This window comes from Lycorma delicatula, chromosome 2 (genome assembly GCF_047948215.1).
Source record: "Lycorma delicatula isolate Av1 chromosome 2, ASM4794821v1, whole genome shotgun sequence".
NCBI lineage: Eukaryota > Metazoa > Arthropoda > Insecta > Hemiptera > Fulgoridae > Lycorma > Lycorma delicatula.
The window spans coordinates 180,722,297-180,739,272 of NC_134456.1; the positions used below are offsets into that span (position 1 = coordinate 180,722,297).

General features: G+C 28.0%; 1 protein-coding gene across 3 annotated transcripts in view; it reads left to right on the plus strand.

The window, feature by feature from the left end:
- Nucleotides 1-16,976, plus strand: part of LOC142319470 (tectonin beta-propeller repeat-containing protein 2) — a 104,402-nt gene that overhangs the window by 46,514 nt on the left and 40,912 nt on the right. For all 3 annotated transcript variants that reach the window (XM_075356788.1, XM_075356786.1, XM_075356789.1), the window contains exons 13-16: nucleotides 2,163-2,447; nucleotides 6,211-6,401; nucleotides 12,114-12,335; nucleotides 15,396-15,561. In XM_075356788.1, coding sequence (XP_075212903.1) covers nucleotides 2,163-2,447; nucleotides 6,211-6,401; nucleotides 12,114-12,335; nucleotides 15,396-15,561 — 864 coding nt within the window. The remainder of the gene's footprint in view (nucleotides 1-2,162; nucleotides 2,448-6,210; nucleotides 6,402-12,113; nucleotides 12,336-15,395; nucleotides 15,562-16,976) is intronic.

The window sequence follows — 16,976 nt, forward strand, 5'->3', positions numbered from 1 at the left end:
CATAATATCATAACATGATAATAAATAATAATTCACCACAGAATGTATTGTTAAAAACGAATGAATATAGTTTAAAAATAGTTAAATTAATAGAATTAAATTTGTATTTTCAAAATTACCATTACTTGTTATTTACAAGTATAGTGGGATAAATTTTAAGTAAATTGTCAGGTTGTATATTATGTACAGTTTGCACTGAAAGTTATTCATTGAGGGCATATGTAGTATATGTTTATGTATAGACTTGTACCTTGTAGCTAATTGTACTCTTTGAGGAGTGTGCTTTTTTCTGTATGAGTATCACAAATTATAAATATGTAATATATAAAATTTTAATTGTATAATGTATGAATAACCAGCTTTTCATTTTCATTGTTATATGAGTAATTGAATTTATATTTGCTGCATTGGTGTTTTGTCTTATAATTAAAAAGATACAAGAATTTTAAACTTACTTTATTGTATAAAAATTTTCTTAGAATGTATGTTGTCATTTATGTTTTTATGGATAATTAATAATGCATAATTGACACAACTGAGTTTTATTAAAAAATTAACTACTGCATTTCAGTTACTCTTCTGTAAATCCTATGTATCATTTAGTTCTACTTCCCAGTGTCTGAAAGCTTCTCAGTTTTTTATTTGCAAAGTTTTTTTTTTATCATTTCTTCAGATTTTTTTACTTTTGTAGGATTATTATATGTTGATTCCTTTTCAAATACCAAGTTAATTTCTTTTTTTTAATATAATTTAAGAAATACATAATGGAAAATTGTAACTATATATTAAATACTTATGAAGCATTTTGTTCTGATGAAAGTAATGTTTGATTTGTTTAAAGTTATGTTTTTGTTTTTTTCTTTGTTATTATGTAAAAAAAAATATGTTCACAAAAGAACTGACATTTTGAATCTGTAAGTTTAGTTACTCCACTATAGGCCAGGGCCCAAAATCAGTTGGTCATCTTATCCAGGAGTAAGTTGTTAAACTTGATGATAATCTGTACTGATAATTCCTAATACCTGAACATCTTAAAGAAATAGCATCCTGGAAAATTAATGGTGTGAAGTAAGGTAAATATCCAGTACAGCCATATTTAATGATTTACTCCTGTAAATTAATGAAGTTGTATAAGATTTAGTGCAGTTTCAGACTTAGTATAAATCAATTTGGTAATCAAGGTGTACTCCTACTATCTAGTTCTGAGGATGTTTGAATTTGTAGAGAAGTATATTCGTGAAGGATATTAGAGAGATCGATACACTGTCCTATTCAGTATCCATAATTATACCACAATATCCTTATATATCATGAATATATATGGTAGCTGCTGCACAGTAAGCCTTACAGCTGAAGTGCTTGTTTAGAAAACTAGATTCCTAATTCATCCTAAACAATATACCATCCATAAGTGTGTTAACTTAGTGTTGTTTAACTTAATCGAGGGTGTATGAATTACATTTTTATTACAGGAATTTCAGGATAAATTCCTTGTAAGGGTCAAACTACTCAAACTCAATATATTGAGGTAATTTTGACAAAAAAGTTCCAGTTTTGTCTGTTTCATGATGCTTGGTTCTTCCATTCTGTATGACTCCTCATTATCCAGATTTTGGACATTAAATAGATATTTTTTTTTTTAGTCTGAACATTATTGTTTTGACTACAACAGGAATGGTATCAAGGGAAACTAGGAAAAATGTGTGATCAGAAAAGCAATACAAAGTGCCAAATTAATTAATAAAGAGTAGAATGGTTTGAGTCTGTATGAATACAGAGATGCCACTATTTGGAAAAAATGTTTTAAAGATAAATTGGGTTCTATGCAAGATAATAAACTGCATCTCTTACTCTTACAAAGTTTTAGAGCATAGCATTCTGAAAGTTAAGAGTATGTAAAGTAAAATGTCAATGGCTGAAACTATGTTCAGTGAACAGGTCCCCATTAATTACCAAAGTTAGCTGATGATCATAGGAGTTGATGACAATTTAAAAAAAATTACCAGAACATATATACTTCTTATGTCATTTACTTATTTTATATAACAGAATGTCACAATGAAATCATTCTGTTTGTTCATCAGATGTTTTTAATTGTCTTGTTTAATGAATATATTAAGGATTATGTGCACTTATGTTTACATTTTTTTTTATTGATGTAGGTGCTGTATCATCATGCGCTGAATGGATGGAGACAAACATTTATGGTTGGAAACAGTATAGTTGTCCAGAGGCAGCACACTGGTTGGCGGTTAGTAGTCAGTTTGTATGTATGGGGGGTCCTCATTTGTCATTACATTGTAGTCCTATTATATCACCAGCTAACGGATTGCGATGGCAGAAATTAAGATATGAGGCAGTGCGATTAGTATTATCACCAAATGCTCAGTTAATATGGAAACTTGATTTCAATGGAGCATATGCACTCACTGATACAACCACAACGGGTAAGTAATAATTAAGTAAATTTTTAATATAATAAAAAAACATTCCCCTGCATCATACATTAAATATACTCTTTTCTGTCCTACAACATGTTTAGTATATGTCATTGTTCTTTGATTGGTTTTATTTAACTGTTTTATGTATTTGTTTCTTTTTGTAATTGTAAATTTCAATAATGTTTATAACATACATTTTGGTGCTGATTTTTGCTAGAAATTTTTTCAATCATTTTTTATCCTGAAACTACATTAGCGTAGATTTAGCTATCTTTTTATTAATTTTATTTATTTCTCTGGTTTTACTTTCATTTACAACCATAATTTTTATTGTATATTTTTTAGTAAATATTTTGCTCCATTCAGATTATAATATCAAAAGAATTTTCATTTCAATTTAATTTTTACCCCAGATGTTGGCACTGTAGAACAATTCATTTTTAGTGGTAAAGCTGCAGGTACTCAATATGGTAAAAAAAGGGAAAAATGAAGAAATCTGAAATTGTGTAAGAATCTGAACGCTTCATCAATATACACTTGATGCACCTTGAAAGTAGAAAATATATTTGAAAAATTATGCTCAGTGATAGATCAATAAAAAGATAATAATTTTAAGAGTTAACTCTGGATGGTAGGATGATTTTAAAAAGAAAGTAGGAGAGACTTTTTATCTGTTTACAGGGGAAGTATTAGTGCTATAAATACAAGATGTTTTAAAAAAAAAAGGCTGAACTTTGTAAATTTTTGTAACTGTTCTGGCAAGTGGCAACTTTTAGAGACACAGCTTCATTTGATATATTACACTAACATTGTTAATTTTTTTTAGCTAAAACAGCTAGAGTGAACACATGTACTAACTTCTCATCAAACTTCTAACAGTGAAAATTAAAAAACAGTGTGTTTGTGTTAAATTTTGCTTCAGACTATAAAACTTTTGTGATGTATTAAAAATGTTTCAGCAAGCATTTGGGGAAGACTATGAGCAGAAGCAGAGCTAGGATGGTTCAGTTGTTTTGCAAAACATCAACTGATGAGAATTCTAGGCCTGAGCAACCTTCCACATGAACAATTGATTATAACATTGATGTAGTTTGTGCTATGAAAATCTCTACTTAATTATTCAAAAGATTGCTGAGGAAGTCCGGATTAGCATAGAATTATGCCTTGCAAGTTTAACAGACATTTAACAAGCATTGCTATAAAATTCATACCAATAATCAGAAAGAGGATTATGTGTTGACATCATTCTAAATCTTCATGACCATGACAGTGCCAATGAAATATTTAAAAACATTATAACTGGAGATCAGACTTGGATTTATGGCTACGATGCAGAAACCTACTACAATCAACGCATTGGATGGGGAAACATGAAAAGCATTGGATGAGTTGGTCAAACATGAAGGTGATGGTGGTTTTTTTGACTGAAAAGGCTTGATCCTTTATGAATTCATTCACACGTCACTTCTTATCTGCTATTATCTAGCAAAACACAAGATAACTTGACCTTCTGTCTAGACTGGGTCCCAGCTAACTTCCCAAATTGAAGGTAATCAAGGAAGAACATTGTTTTTAAACCATAAAAAAGATTGAGGAAAACAGCTACTGCACACAACTAAAGAAAAAGGTTCCTGGAAATATTCCAAAAATGGAAAAAATGTTAGTATTAAGGACTGTTTAGAAGGGGAAGCCTTACATAAAGTTGTAAATTTATTACACAAATTTGGTCTTTTTTTTAACATGTTGTATTCTTAAGACTGTAATAATCTTCATCTTCTGTAGACAAGGAATAGGCTGATCCTGTTTCTATCCCCAACTTCTAAAAGGCCTTCTAACATATTTCTTTTCTGGAATATATATATATATATATATATGCTATTACGGAAATCAGCAGACCCATCCTGTGATCAGAATGAGTTGGCTGTACCAACTTAAATTTCCTATTGTCCGTAACATTTTGTTTGTAGTCTTATTAGTTTCTTCTAATTACTTAAAATGTCTATTCCATTTATCTTCACCCCAGAGTACTTCTTATGAACTTTATCTCAACAGTCTGGATTCTGTTGTAGTTTTTATTTTAGTTAATCTTGCTCACCAATGAAAGTATTTGTACAGCCAAGAATTTTGGAAAGTTTGGTTGTTTATTTCTGCTTTTACTTTATTTAAGTTTGATATTTCATTCTACTCATATTCTTGGCAAGATTTTTCTTAAAATTTTTGTCTTTTCTGAATGAGATTTATCATGCTAGAAACTTTTAATGATTATTCTATTCTATTAGATAATTAATCAGAATACTGACTTACTGCATTCTTATCTAATGGCGTAGTTTCCTATTAGCGTTTTCCATCTTCTTTTTCTTTATTTGATAATATAGGATTAAGTAATCTCTTTTCAGTCTATCATTTTTGTCTTCCTAAACTCTTCCAACCTAATGACAGATATTCAATACTAAGTGTTCATGTTAGAGACATGTGAAATATTTACTTCTTAAAGAGTTGGCTGTCTGATCAGAAATAATTATCTTTCCAAGATCCACACTTCTTCAGTACGCTTGTTCCATTCATATTTTTTTTTATAATATGTCTGACACAGCTGTAAGGAACCTCATCTAACTGTATATATTCACCTTAGATCTCTTTTCCTAGCCACCTAACACAGTTGTCAAGGTGGATTTTGCTGTTACATAATATAAAATATGCTCTTACCATTGTGTCTTTTTCTTTACATCTCTTTCTCTTTTTTCCATTTATTAGATTCCTGTCATATTTAAACGAGATAAAATTAAAGGGAATATTTTTAGCTTTCAACATTGAATCACATATGCGTGTACACAATAGAATACTTGCACTATTGGGTATGCTGTAACATTTATAGCTCATATTTAAAACTTTCCTTATTGTCTAATACGCACAAATGAAATACATAATTGTTCATTGAAATCTTTGTTAATGTAGAGAAAACTCTATATATGTTTATCTTAACTCTATATATGCTTAATATAGAAATTAGTATAGAGAAAACTTCTATGAAAAGAAATAAGAAAGTATAGTAAATTTTCCAATAAAACATTTTACCCCTGAAAATCAAAATTATTTTTCGATAGAAAAAAATTAAACTTTTTTAATGGACCATTCTACAAAGTTTATTGGTGTACCTTTAGGAGTTTATAGCTGTTTTGGAATCTTTTTAATTAAACATTTAGGAGGCGGTTGTTATACAAGTTCTACAATTAAATATTTGCAAAGTATTCATTAAAAGTCATGGTATGCAGCTATTCAGGCCTTTCTCAGTCACCGGCTTGTAGAGTATTTTAAAAATTGCAACTGAAAGTATTAAAGTCCTTTCTCTAGCAAAAGATTGTGCTATGTAACATGAAAGTGCTTCTGTAGGGTAATTTGAATCAAGAGAATAACATTTTACTTTAGGAATACATTAATTTTTTTTCTTTTTTCTTCTTTTTAGCAAATATTACTATATAGTTGTTTATTTAAATGCATGGAGGTGCTATAATCTGTTTCTCCAAATCTTTGATTTGAAATTGTTAGTAAATGTTTTATGTATAATTTTCTTTAATTGTTGCGTAACATATGATGTGTAATGGTATATGTTTAAAGGAAAAAAAATTGGTCGCTGTACCATATTTCTAGACCTAGTACAGCTATATAGACTTTGTTAGTTAAAACTTGTACATACCTGTGTAATGCAAGATCTGTGATAATATAAATTATAAATTTTAATAATGTAAGTTTTGTAATTCTTATTTTTAAGGACCTCATGGAGATTCATGGAAGCTTGTGGCAAAAAATGTTGAATGTATTTCTCTCACAGATTCTGAAGCTTGGTTTGTATCACAAGGAAATGTTTACTTTCAATGTGGGCTTTCAAAGGATACATCTGTTGCTGAGACAATGCATATAGAAGTTCCAAATTTTGCTATAAAAATTTGCTGTTTTAAAAAGGTATTTGAGTTATTAATATGTTTTTCTGTAATTTTTTAAGACAATATGAAGATTATGTTTTACATTAACCCTTCATGGTGGTACAGATCAAAGTTTAGTGTTTTTTTCATTGCAGGAGTGATTTATCTAGGATACAACGTTCATTTGATACACATCTTTTTTTTTAATTTTTTTTTCAACCAAAATTTAAATTAATTTTTAGAATTTTTTATTATATATTTTTTAAATGCTGAATAATAACATGTACAGAAGATTCTGAGATCTTGCAGTCAATAAACACAAAGTTATGAAATTTATGAACTGCACATTCAGTGCTTAGTTAACTTAGATTATTTTCTACATAAAAAAGTACGGGAACTATACATATTAGTAATACTGTTAACTAGTATAGAGCAATTTCATTCTTCCTATTTGTTATTTTTTGGTTATACTATTGTACAATAAAAGAAACAAAAATTAACACAGAATTTCAGTTTTTAAGTTTCGTCTGTATTTAACACCGGATTATGACTATTATAACTACATGAAAACAAAAAGAATAGATAAAAATAGAATTGTTGAGTAAGGTTGAATTTTTGTTAGGAGAATTACTGAACATTACTGCTACATCTGTAATAAATAAAAATTCTAATTTTACATATATTATATTAGCATACTATTTTAAATATTGTATAATGTTTTTCAGTTAAATTATCCAGAGTTTGAAGTTTTTGATTCAAGAGTCGTCTGTACTCATTAAAATATATACATTTTCTGCTAAGGTCATCATAATTTTTATATTGAGTTGATTTATTTACCTTTCTTAAATTTATCATAACTAAATCACATGTTGATGCATTTTGGATATATTCTTTTTTCAAAACATGCTGTACTGAGTTTTGAAAGATTACAGCTAGTTTTGAAAATGGAATATATCTGAAACTCATCATCTGATTTAGTTATAATAAAGCTATGAAAGGTTGATAAATGTTCTCAGTATAAAAACTATCAGTACTTTTTTTTTTTTATAAATAAAACTGACAGCAATTAATGAAGGTACACTTTTCTTTTTTTTTATGTATAAAGTAATCGATACTTCTTTTTAATTAATACATTGTCAGTACATTACAGTAATAGAGATAAACCAGTTATCCTGTGATTATCCTGCGATGAAAAAATATTGAACTCAATTATATGTTATTTCGTAAATAATTGTGTATTTATGTAAGTAATTGTGTATTAATGTACATGATAAGTAATTTATAAAAGCAGATGTAAATAATTAAAACCATAAAAATCTAAATGATTACTTCAGCCAGGGTACGCATATTATAATACATACATGGTATCTATATATCTCTGAGTTTTATAAAATTAACAAACTGCTATTTCCTTTGTAAAATATAAAGAAATGAAACTGTTATAATATCACTTTTTATTGGATCAAGATTTAATTGTTTACCACTTAAACAATTAAGTGGTAAACTTGCATTTAGTAAGTTTACAAAGTACTTTGTAAGAAGTGTGGTCCTTTATTGAAGAAAATGAAACTGTAAGATTTATTTCCAAGGTCTATTAAATGTAATTGAGGAAGATGCTAAAGAACAGTTAGAAATGACATAGCAGGGTTCCCATTTTTAAATGAGGATGAGGTTGTAAAATTCAAAAACCAGAGGATTTTGTATTCTTAAAATAATTTTGTAGTAGTTGTTTTTACATTAATTGTTAAGTTTTATTTCAATTTATTAATTTATAGTGAGATCAAGTTGCAATTATTTCCTATCTAGCAATAAAAATACTTAAATAAACATCTATATTTATAGTTTTTACCTAATTGTTTTTTGTTGTTTTAATTCTTAATGTCCATTAAAATAAACTTTAAGTATTTGAGACAGACTTTAAAAATGCAGTAAAAAGTAAAATATAATATTTAATTCTTCTTTAAATACAGTATTTTAATGGCTACATCAAATTAAAATATAACCCATAATCTGATACTAACTTCAAAATGTCAAATTTTAAAGTAGAATGTATTATTTGTTTCTTTTAGAGCAAATTTTAGAAGTTAATTTTATTTAATTTAAAGTTAATTTTAAAAAAGACGTCATTCCCAAGAAATGAAAAAAACAGAGAAATCTTTTTTTGATAAAAGGAAAGGAATACTGATAAGGTATGTTAATTAACTTCTACTTTAAAATATGCACTAAGAACAATGAAATATGGACATGTACTAATTGTTTTTACTAAGTTTACAAACCAATTCAATTTTTTTTTTTCTTAAAAATATTTTGAAAATTAGAATGACTTCAGGATATCTATTTATATATTAAATTATTTATGTTTTGTATATATAATATATATATTATTCTTTATAAATATATTACAATTGGAAATTTTTATATTAAAAAACTTTCACTGATTTTGAGACAGTAGAAGAATTTTTTCTATAAAACAAAAAAAAAAAAATAATCATCAACATTGTACATTTGGTTATGGCTTGAACATTTGTTTAAAAACTATATATAAGTTGAATTATCCTTTAAGTATGTATGCTGTATTTATCAATTCATACCATATTTAGATTACTAATATTAACTAAAAATGTTTGCTTTTATACTAGTAAATTTCCAATTTTTTTTTGTTTAAAAGTGATATTTTTGTTGTATTAGAACCACTATTTTATATTTATGATATTTTGTATTTTACAATGATGTTACAAATTTTGAAATTATTTTAATATTAATAGATTTTTACAATATAGATTCATTCATAGTTGTCATAAATGGTTTATTAAATAATAGGATTAAATAATTACAGTACAACATAATTTATAATTTCATTCAGCTTTAACTGAAATAATTATTTTAAATTATTGTAATTCTGGTTGTTAATAGAGAATAGCACATGGAAGGTATTGCTGTAAATAAAAAATAACTTTATTAATTTTTGTATTTGCTATTTTGAGGTCTCAAGGTCCAGAAGTGCTACTATCTTTGTTACACAATTTTACACTTGTATTGGCATCTATTCTTCTTTATTCTCCTAAGAATATTTTAATCCATTCTGACACAGATTTTTCCAGAAAATTAAAAATTAAAAAAAAATGAGTGCATAGGAATTTGTTTGACATTTATTTGTGGTTATCCTTTTAGTGTTATTTTAAAATATATCTCTTGAATAGATACAGAAAATTGTTTTGAGTAATTTATTTACTAATAAAAATTACATTTTCTTTTTGTAAGTAAATTATGTGGAATGTACCAAAAATAAACTCAGTCCATTTAAAGAATATAAATAGATTTAAAACAAAAAAGGATTTATTTAGTTTAACTAAACTCTGTTCAGTTTCAATTTGATTACCCACTAAGACACAAAATTTCAGTCACACCTGTTAAATCATCATATAATGTTCTTTGATACAAAAGAAGCTATTTATGAACTTGGAATTTAGAGGAAATAACTGAGAATATGATAATTTTTATATCTCAAAACAACATTTCACTTGTGAACTACAGTGCCAAATTTAAAAAAAATACCCTTTCAAATCTTGATTGTTGTATCCACCTCAGCTTCTGGACATAAATTTATTATGCCCAGTAATATATTATGAAGCGTAAAAACATAATTAATATGTAAATTTTTGGGATGGGTCCAGCCATTAAAGTTGCTGAATGAGTTAACATGTAAAAAAAGAAATTTAGTAGGGAGTTCTTAGGGAGATACTGTATATATAATGAAAACTTTATCCAAGTATGTCTTTTTTAGTTCTTAAAAAAATTTACAATGTTGAAATATTACAATTTGAAATGCAGTAATGAAAAATCTTTAAAAAGCCATCCCTATCCCAAAAAATCTCAGTTCGATAATTTTTCTATTAAACCTCATTGATTTGAAATTTTTTAATCTTTTTATTTTAATTAGGACACTAGGATGGTTATTACCATCCTTCAAGACTATTGTCTTGAATCCTTAAAGACATTCCTTACTGTTTATAAGTTTCATAAAAAAGTAGAAGCTATTACTTCATCGCTTGGCAGGCTTTTTTCTTTTTCTTTTGTTGAAACATTAGGCTGGCAGTAGTTTTTTTAAAAAAACCTTTATTTCAGTATTAGAAAGGAAATTTTTTTATTTCTTTGAAGTAATTTTTCTGTCTTCTGGGTTTGAGTGAATACCTGTAAAGGTATGAAAAAATAGTAGGCAAACGTGATATTCTGTTGTAAAAAATGACTGAAGGGGACAAAATGACTGAAGTTGTGATGCATGGATTGGAGCATTGTTGTGATGAATTCTCCATTCGCCATTTTCCGAAAGCTGAGGTCTTGCATCAAACAATATTTTTTTAATTGACAAAGAATATTTATGTAGTACTCTTAGTTGACAGTTAGTCCTTTGAGGAGCATACTCCTGATGAACTATTCCTTGATAATGAAAAATGTCTTATCAGCATGATCTTCAAATTGCTTTATGACTGCCTAGCTTTCTTTTTGAACTTGAAGTTTCCCAATAGGATGACTGTGCCTTTGCCTCAGGGTCATAGCCATAGACCCATGTTTCATCTCCAGTTATTATTTTTTTCATAGAATCAGAATCGCTATTGGCACATGCCAGCATGTCTTCCACAACAGTTGGTTAGTTTTCCTTTTGTTCAAGAGCGAGAAGTTTTGTAACAAATTTTGCTGTTACACACTGCATCTTGAGATCTTTTATTAAAAACTATTACACTGAGCCAAATGAAGAAATTCCTACTTCATCTTCACGTTCTCTAATTGTTATTTGCCAATCATTCATTATCATCTGTCAAACTTGCCCAATTTTTTTCAGGATTTTTGGTGATAGGAGGTCCACCAGAGCATTTTTCTCTTTGACAGACATTTAATGATCTGGGAAACTTGATACCACTCTTTAATTTGTGTAACACCCGTAGCTTGATCACCAAAAGCTGTTTGTCACCAAGTTTATGACATCATAAGATAGATTCTTTGTTCAATCCACTCAATCATTTTGAACAGCAACAAAAATACAAGCACTATTTACGAGTTTCACTTTTACGACTGTTAAGCAGCAACTTGCTGTATTGCAAGCAAAACAGCGAATCAGTCATTTGCAACCAGTATGAGTCAAGGTTCCCCTACTAACCAGTATGATAGTTTTCCTACCACACTATAACTGGTTACTGCAATAAAAATAAGATTGGATATGTTTCTATCACATTTTGTATACTGGTTTTGTAATACATATCTGTTCTTACAAATTATGAATTAAACAGTGTGTATGTTATGTCTAATAGCTTGCTGTAAATAAAAAAAAAATGCATTCAAATTAATTCTTATATTTGATCTATCCATTAAAGTTGCTTTTGTAACTCTTTTGTGTGTTTTAATGCTCAGAAAATCAGATTCAGTTCAGCATTGCTTGTGTGACATGATTAACAGATTACTTTACTATAGGTTAACTGACAAAATTTATACAAAGAAGATAATTATACAAAGAAGATGTAACAAAATAGTTGCAAAAAAAATACAGGAATATATTAAAATGCATTTACCCCTCTAGCAGTGTTACAGTAGAAAATTTAGTTGTTAATTGAAATCAGTTTTTACACATCTTAAAATCTGTTTTATATCTTAGGAGTTGCAGGTAAATAATTATATTCTCTTTTCTTTTTTTATATATTTACAATTTTTTTTGCTATCTATTTACTTAATTAATTAAGAGTTTAATTTTATATTTCAGATTGTATGGGTATTGTCAAGAGATTATAAAATAATGCAAAAAGTTGTAGTTGATAACAATGGTCAACGGGAAGGTACTGATTGGGTTACAGTTCCAACACCACTTGATATAAATGTTGCTGACATTGCAATTGGACCAAAAAATCTTGGATGGATTATTGATTCATCAAATAATATTTATTTTTCTGATAATTATTCTACAGTGCAACCGTCTTGGTGGCAGGTAAACTTATTTACTTTATTAAATTTTTATGAGTGGTAGCAACTGAGACTTTCATCCAGGGCTTTCAGGTTCAAATCCTGGTCAGGCCAGCATTTTTCATATGTAGCATTTTTCATTTGCTACAATATTCCAGTTCCATATTCCCACATACATGCTTCAAAGCCTCTGTGAAGAATTAATTAAAGAAAAAAAAAATGAGTAAAAATCTACAATAAATATTATTACAGAATTATAGTTTTTATAGAATATGGAACATAAGTGCTACTAAGTTTTGTAGAAGAGTTGTATTTTCACATTGACTTTGTAGATTCTTTTATAATTTAATTATTATGTTATTACCCATGTACAGTTTCAGTGAAAATTCTTTCAGTTTATATTAAACAATAATATATGATTATAAGTTTAATAATTAGACATTTATAGGTTCAATGAAATAAATTGCAGAATATTCTCTAATCACAATATTTTTAAGCAGTATTAAATATTTTTATAATTTTAAAACTCAGTTGATGCACAAGGTGGGGTTGGATGGAGGAGAACTGCAATTGCCTTCTTGCTATGTATAGTCTTCTGTCTGCTACACTGTACTCTTAAGTAGTGCAAAGTTTAAACACTCCAATAGTCCGGGAGAATTATGAGTTAGATGGATTTGAGTTCAAATTTATGAGATAGATGGAGTGAAGAGATGTAACATAAATTTTTTTTAAACACTGCAGAATAACCCACCGGGTTGGTCTAGTGGTGAGCACATCTTCGCAAATCAGCTGATTTCGAAGTTGAGAGTTCCAATGTTCAAGCCCTAGTAAAGGCAGTTGTTATTTTTATACAGATTTGAATACTAGATCATGGCATGGATAACAGTATTCTTTGGTGTTTGGGTTTCAATTAACCACATCTCAGAAATGGTCGACCTGAGACTGTACAAGACTACACTTCACTTACTCTCATACATATCATCCTCTGAAGTAATACCTACGGTGATTCCTGGAGGCTAAACAGGAAAGAAGAAAAAAACACTGCAGAACACTATTAGAAACAGTATTGGATGGGTCTGGATGCTAGACAGGTTAAAAGTAGAGAAAGAAAATTTATGAACAAATTATAAAAAAAGAAGGCAAAAACACACATTTTTCTGAAGTATCTTGGAAAAAATTGATTTTATCAACATCACTTTATATGACAAACTTTATTTGTTGTGAAATTTTCTAAAATAAAATAGCATTGGCAATAACAAAATAGCATTGGTTTGAAACTGAAAATTCAATTGTAGATATGGTTATGGGGGAAATCATTAAAATGTACGAAAACCAATATCAGTAAAAAAAAACTGTATTTTGAGATTTGGGTACTTTAATCGAATCATACCAAATTTCATCAAAATCAAATTTGAGCTTTGAAAGTCAGTTGGTCTCTACCAATTCACCTCCATCGTTGTGCATCAACTGAGCTTTAAAATTACAAAAATATATAATACCGCATAAAAATAGTGTAATTAGAGAGTATCCTCCAATTTATTTCACTGAATAAATAAATGTAATCATAAATATGCTGATAAATCCAATATTTTTCAAGATGTTTCAGAGAAACTGCAAAAAATACATGTTTTCACCTTCTTTTTTGCATCATTTGTTTGTAACTGTTTGACTACTTTTTACATGTCTGGATCCTTCCAATGTTATTTCTGATAGAAATCTACAATATTTAAAAAAATAACAGTTTTTATCTCTTCACATCCAAATTCAAGCACTTTTCAACTTAATTCTCCTGGATTACAGGTAGAACTTTTGCACAGATATGTATTTACACTTTCTTAAGATAGTTAGTTTTGATGAGTAATTATGTAGTGTAATAAAATTAGTACAAGATAACCCCTTTGGCAAACTGTTTACCAACTGTTTGAAAGTGTGTTATATTATCTACAAATTGATATAGTTAATAAATTTTATAAGTTTCAGTACTCAAATTATGGCTTCTCATTTAGTTTGGGTAAAGTTACTAAAAATTGGTGGCTCTTTTTTATATTCTCATGCGCAATATTAAATATTAATTTTACAAAAAAAATATTTGAGATTTTTGTAAAGCAAACTAATTTTTTTTTGCTGTTGTTATTTCCAGTATAACTTCTAATGTGTTCAAATTAATATTTAAAAATGAAATTACTTAATAGTGTGCATAAATTTTATCACTACCAGTAATAGTTAACCCCTGTAATTCTTCATAAACACATTTATGTGGTAAAATGTATATTTGAACAACATTCAATGGAATAATTTTATTTCCATTGTATTAATACTTTCATTTTATGAAATATGAAGAATATAATATAGCAAATTTAAACAGTATTTTAATTTATGAAAAAAATTAATTATACTATTAAAATTTTAAATCATAAGTATAACTTGATTTTGATTAACTTTTTTATAATAAACAAATTATAAATGAAATGCAATTGTTTCCAAGAACTCATTATGCTAAATTAAAAGTCTTTTCATGGGCTTATGCTTCCACTTTATCAGTTGTATGAGCATCAGATTCATGTTTTTAAAAAAATTGTAGCTCCTGTTCTTCTTTTGTTATCAATCCTAGGATTGGTTTGTAGCTTATCTCCATACATCATGATTCCCTGCAAGTCCCTTAAACTCCATGTAAGTTCCATAAATAATCTGATAGATGTACCTCAGTCTTGACGACCTACTTCTAGTATTTTCCCCTTCCAAAGTACCTCCTATTATTGTTTTAATTAACCCATCATGCCTTAACAAATGACTGACCCATTTATCTCTTCTTTACTTTAAAGTATTTAAGAGTTGGGTGCTGTGCTTAATTTTCCCTTCCTCAGTTTTAGTGGAGATGTTAGAAAAAATGAAGAATTTGTGTAATTATTAGGTCCATTATTGTAACTTTATTCTTAAAGTCCAAACACATTACTAAAATTATTTAAATAATATAATGGAAAGTAATTTGTGAGTGTTACTTTGCCGTAGATAGTTGTAGAAAATAATATTATTTTAACAAAAACAATATTATTTTAATAATCTGTCTTGAATTTTTTTTTGCTAGGTAATTATTGGTAATTGTGGCTATGGAAATAATGGATTTAATCGTTTATGTGATAAGTTTAGCAGTCAGCATGAAAAACTTCTTTCAATAGCTACTAGTGAATCAGCTATATGGATAACAAATAAAGTTGAACCTTTTATTCAGATGAATAACTCTGGTGTTGTGGGTATGTTAATAATTTTTTTCTTAATTTAATTTTTAAGCCATTTACACAGTCCAACAATTAAATAATGAGGTATATTTCATATTGAGCTAGATACAAACATTATCTAATGAGCAATATATGAGTATGTAAGGCAATCTGACAACATGGCTTTGTCCCATGCTAACCATATTGGAAAAGCCTTTGATGTAGACAGTGGGAAACCATGTTCCACAATTCTATGGAACAGAGTGTGGATATAAAATTTTGCAGTTAATGAGAATTAAAGAGTACAGTAGTAAAAATTTATATTTTGGATAGATATTTAGTTAATGAGAATTAAGAGTATGGTAGTATATTTTGGATATATATTTAGGTGGTTTCACACAGTTCAGAAATAGTAAGGCAATTCTTGAAAATGAAGTCAAGCTGGACATCCAGCTTCTGTTCTTAAATGCAAAATTCATTAGCAAAGTAAGTAAATTATTCAAGAAGATAATTGTGGCTGTAAGAATAATTGTAAAAGAATTTGTTGTTAACAAAGAGCCTGTTTGCCAGATCTTAGTGGAAGACATGGGCAAGAAGATATTTACTTCCTGGTTTATTTTTATGCTGCATTTCTTGTTAGATAACCAAATAAATAATTATGCTTCAAGTACAATAGAGATACTGTTATGAAACAAATGATAGCTATTACTATCATTTGTGATGAAGGAGAAAATTAAATTTTTTGGTATGATTTTACAACTGAACATCAAAGGCCTGAATGGAAGTCATTGGAATCTCTGAAAGCCAAGAAAATTTATCTTCAAAAACAATGTTTATGTGTTTCTGTGACAGTAAAGGAATTATTCACCATTAATGTGTCTCTAAACTGTTACTGGAAATTTTTATTGAGTACTCTGAAATGCTTATAGAGGAAAATTCCATCCTAATTATATGATATCAGGCATTTGACTTGACTTCTCGAGACATGACAATCACCAGCTTAATAGGCAATTGTCTTAAATTTTTGGCTTAAAAACAAGTATGTATGACCGATCATCTGTCTTTTTCTCCAAATTTACCTTCCTATGACTATTTTTGTCTCTAGAATTAAAATTACCATTGGGAAAGGATGCCTGAAAACTTTAAAGACATCCTACAGAAAGTGTCAAGTTTAGACCATAATAAAAAAGGCGCTTATTGTAACTAATTTCCAGTTAGTGGTAGATCATGCCAATTGCTGCATTGATGACAATTTTTTTCAAAAAAATACAGTTAATATCCAATTCATTTGTTTCTATTTAATTCCATGATGTCTGCTTCATTACATCAACATTGTACCTTATATATTTTTTTATTGTCTTATAATTAAGAGTACAAAAGATAAAAAAAAGTGCAATAAACAGGAATTAGACAGTTGGGAAACTTATTTAATATTAGTGATGCATAAACTC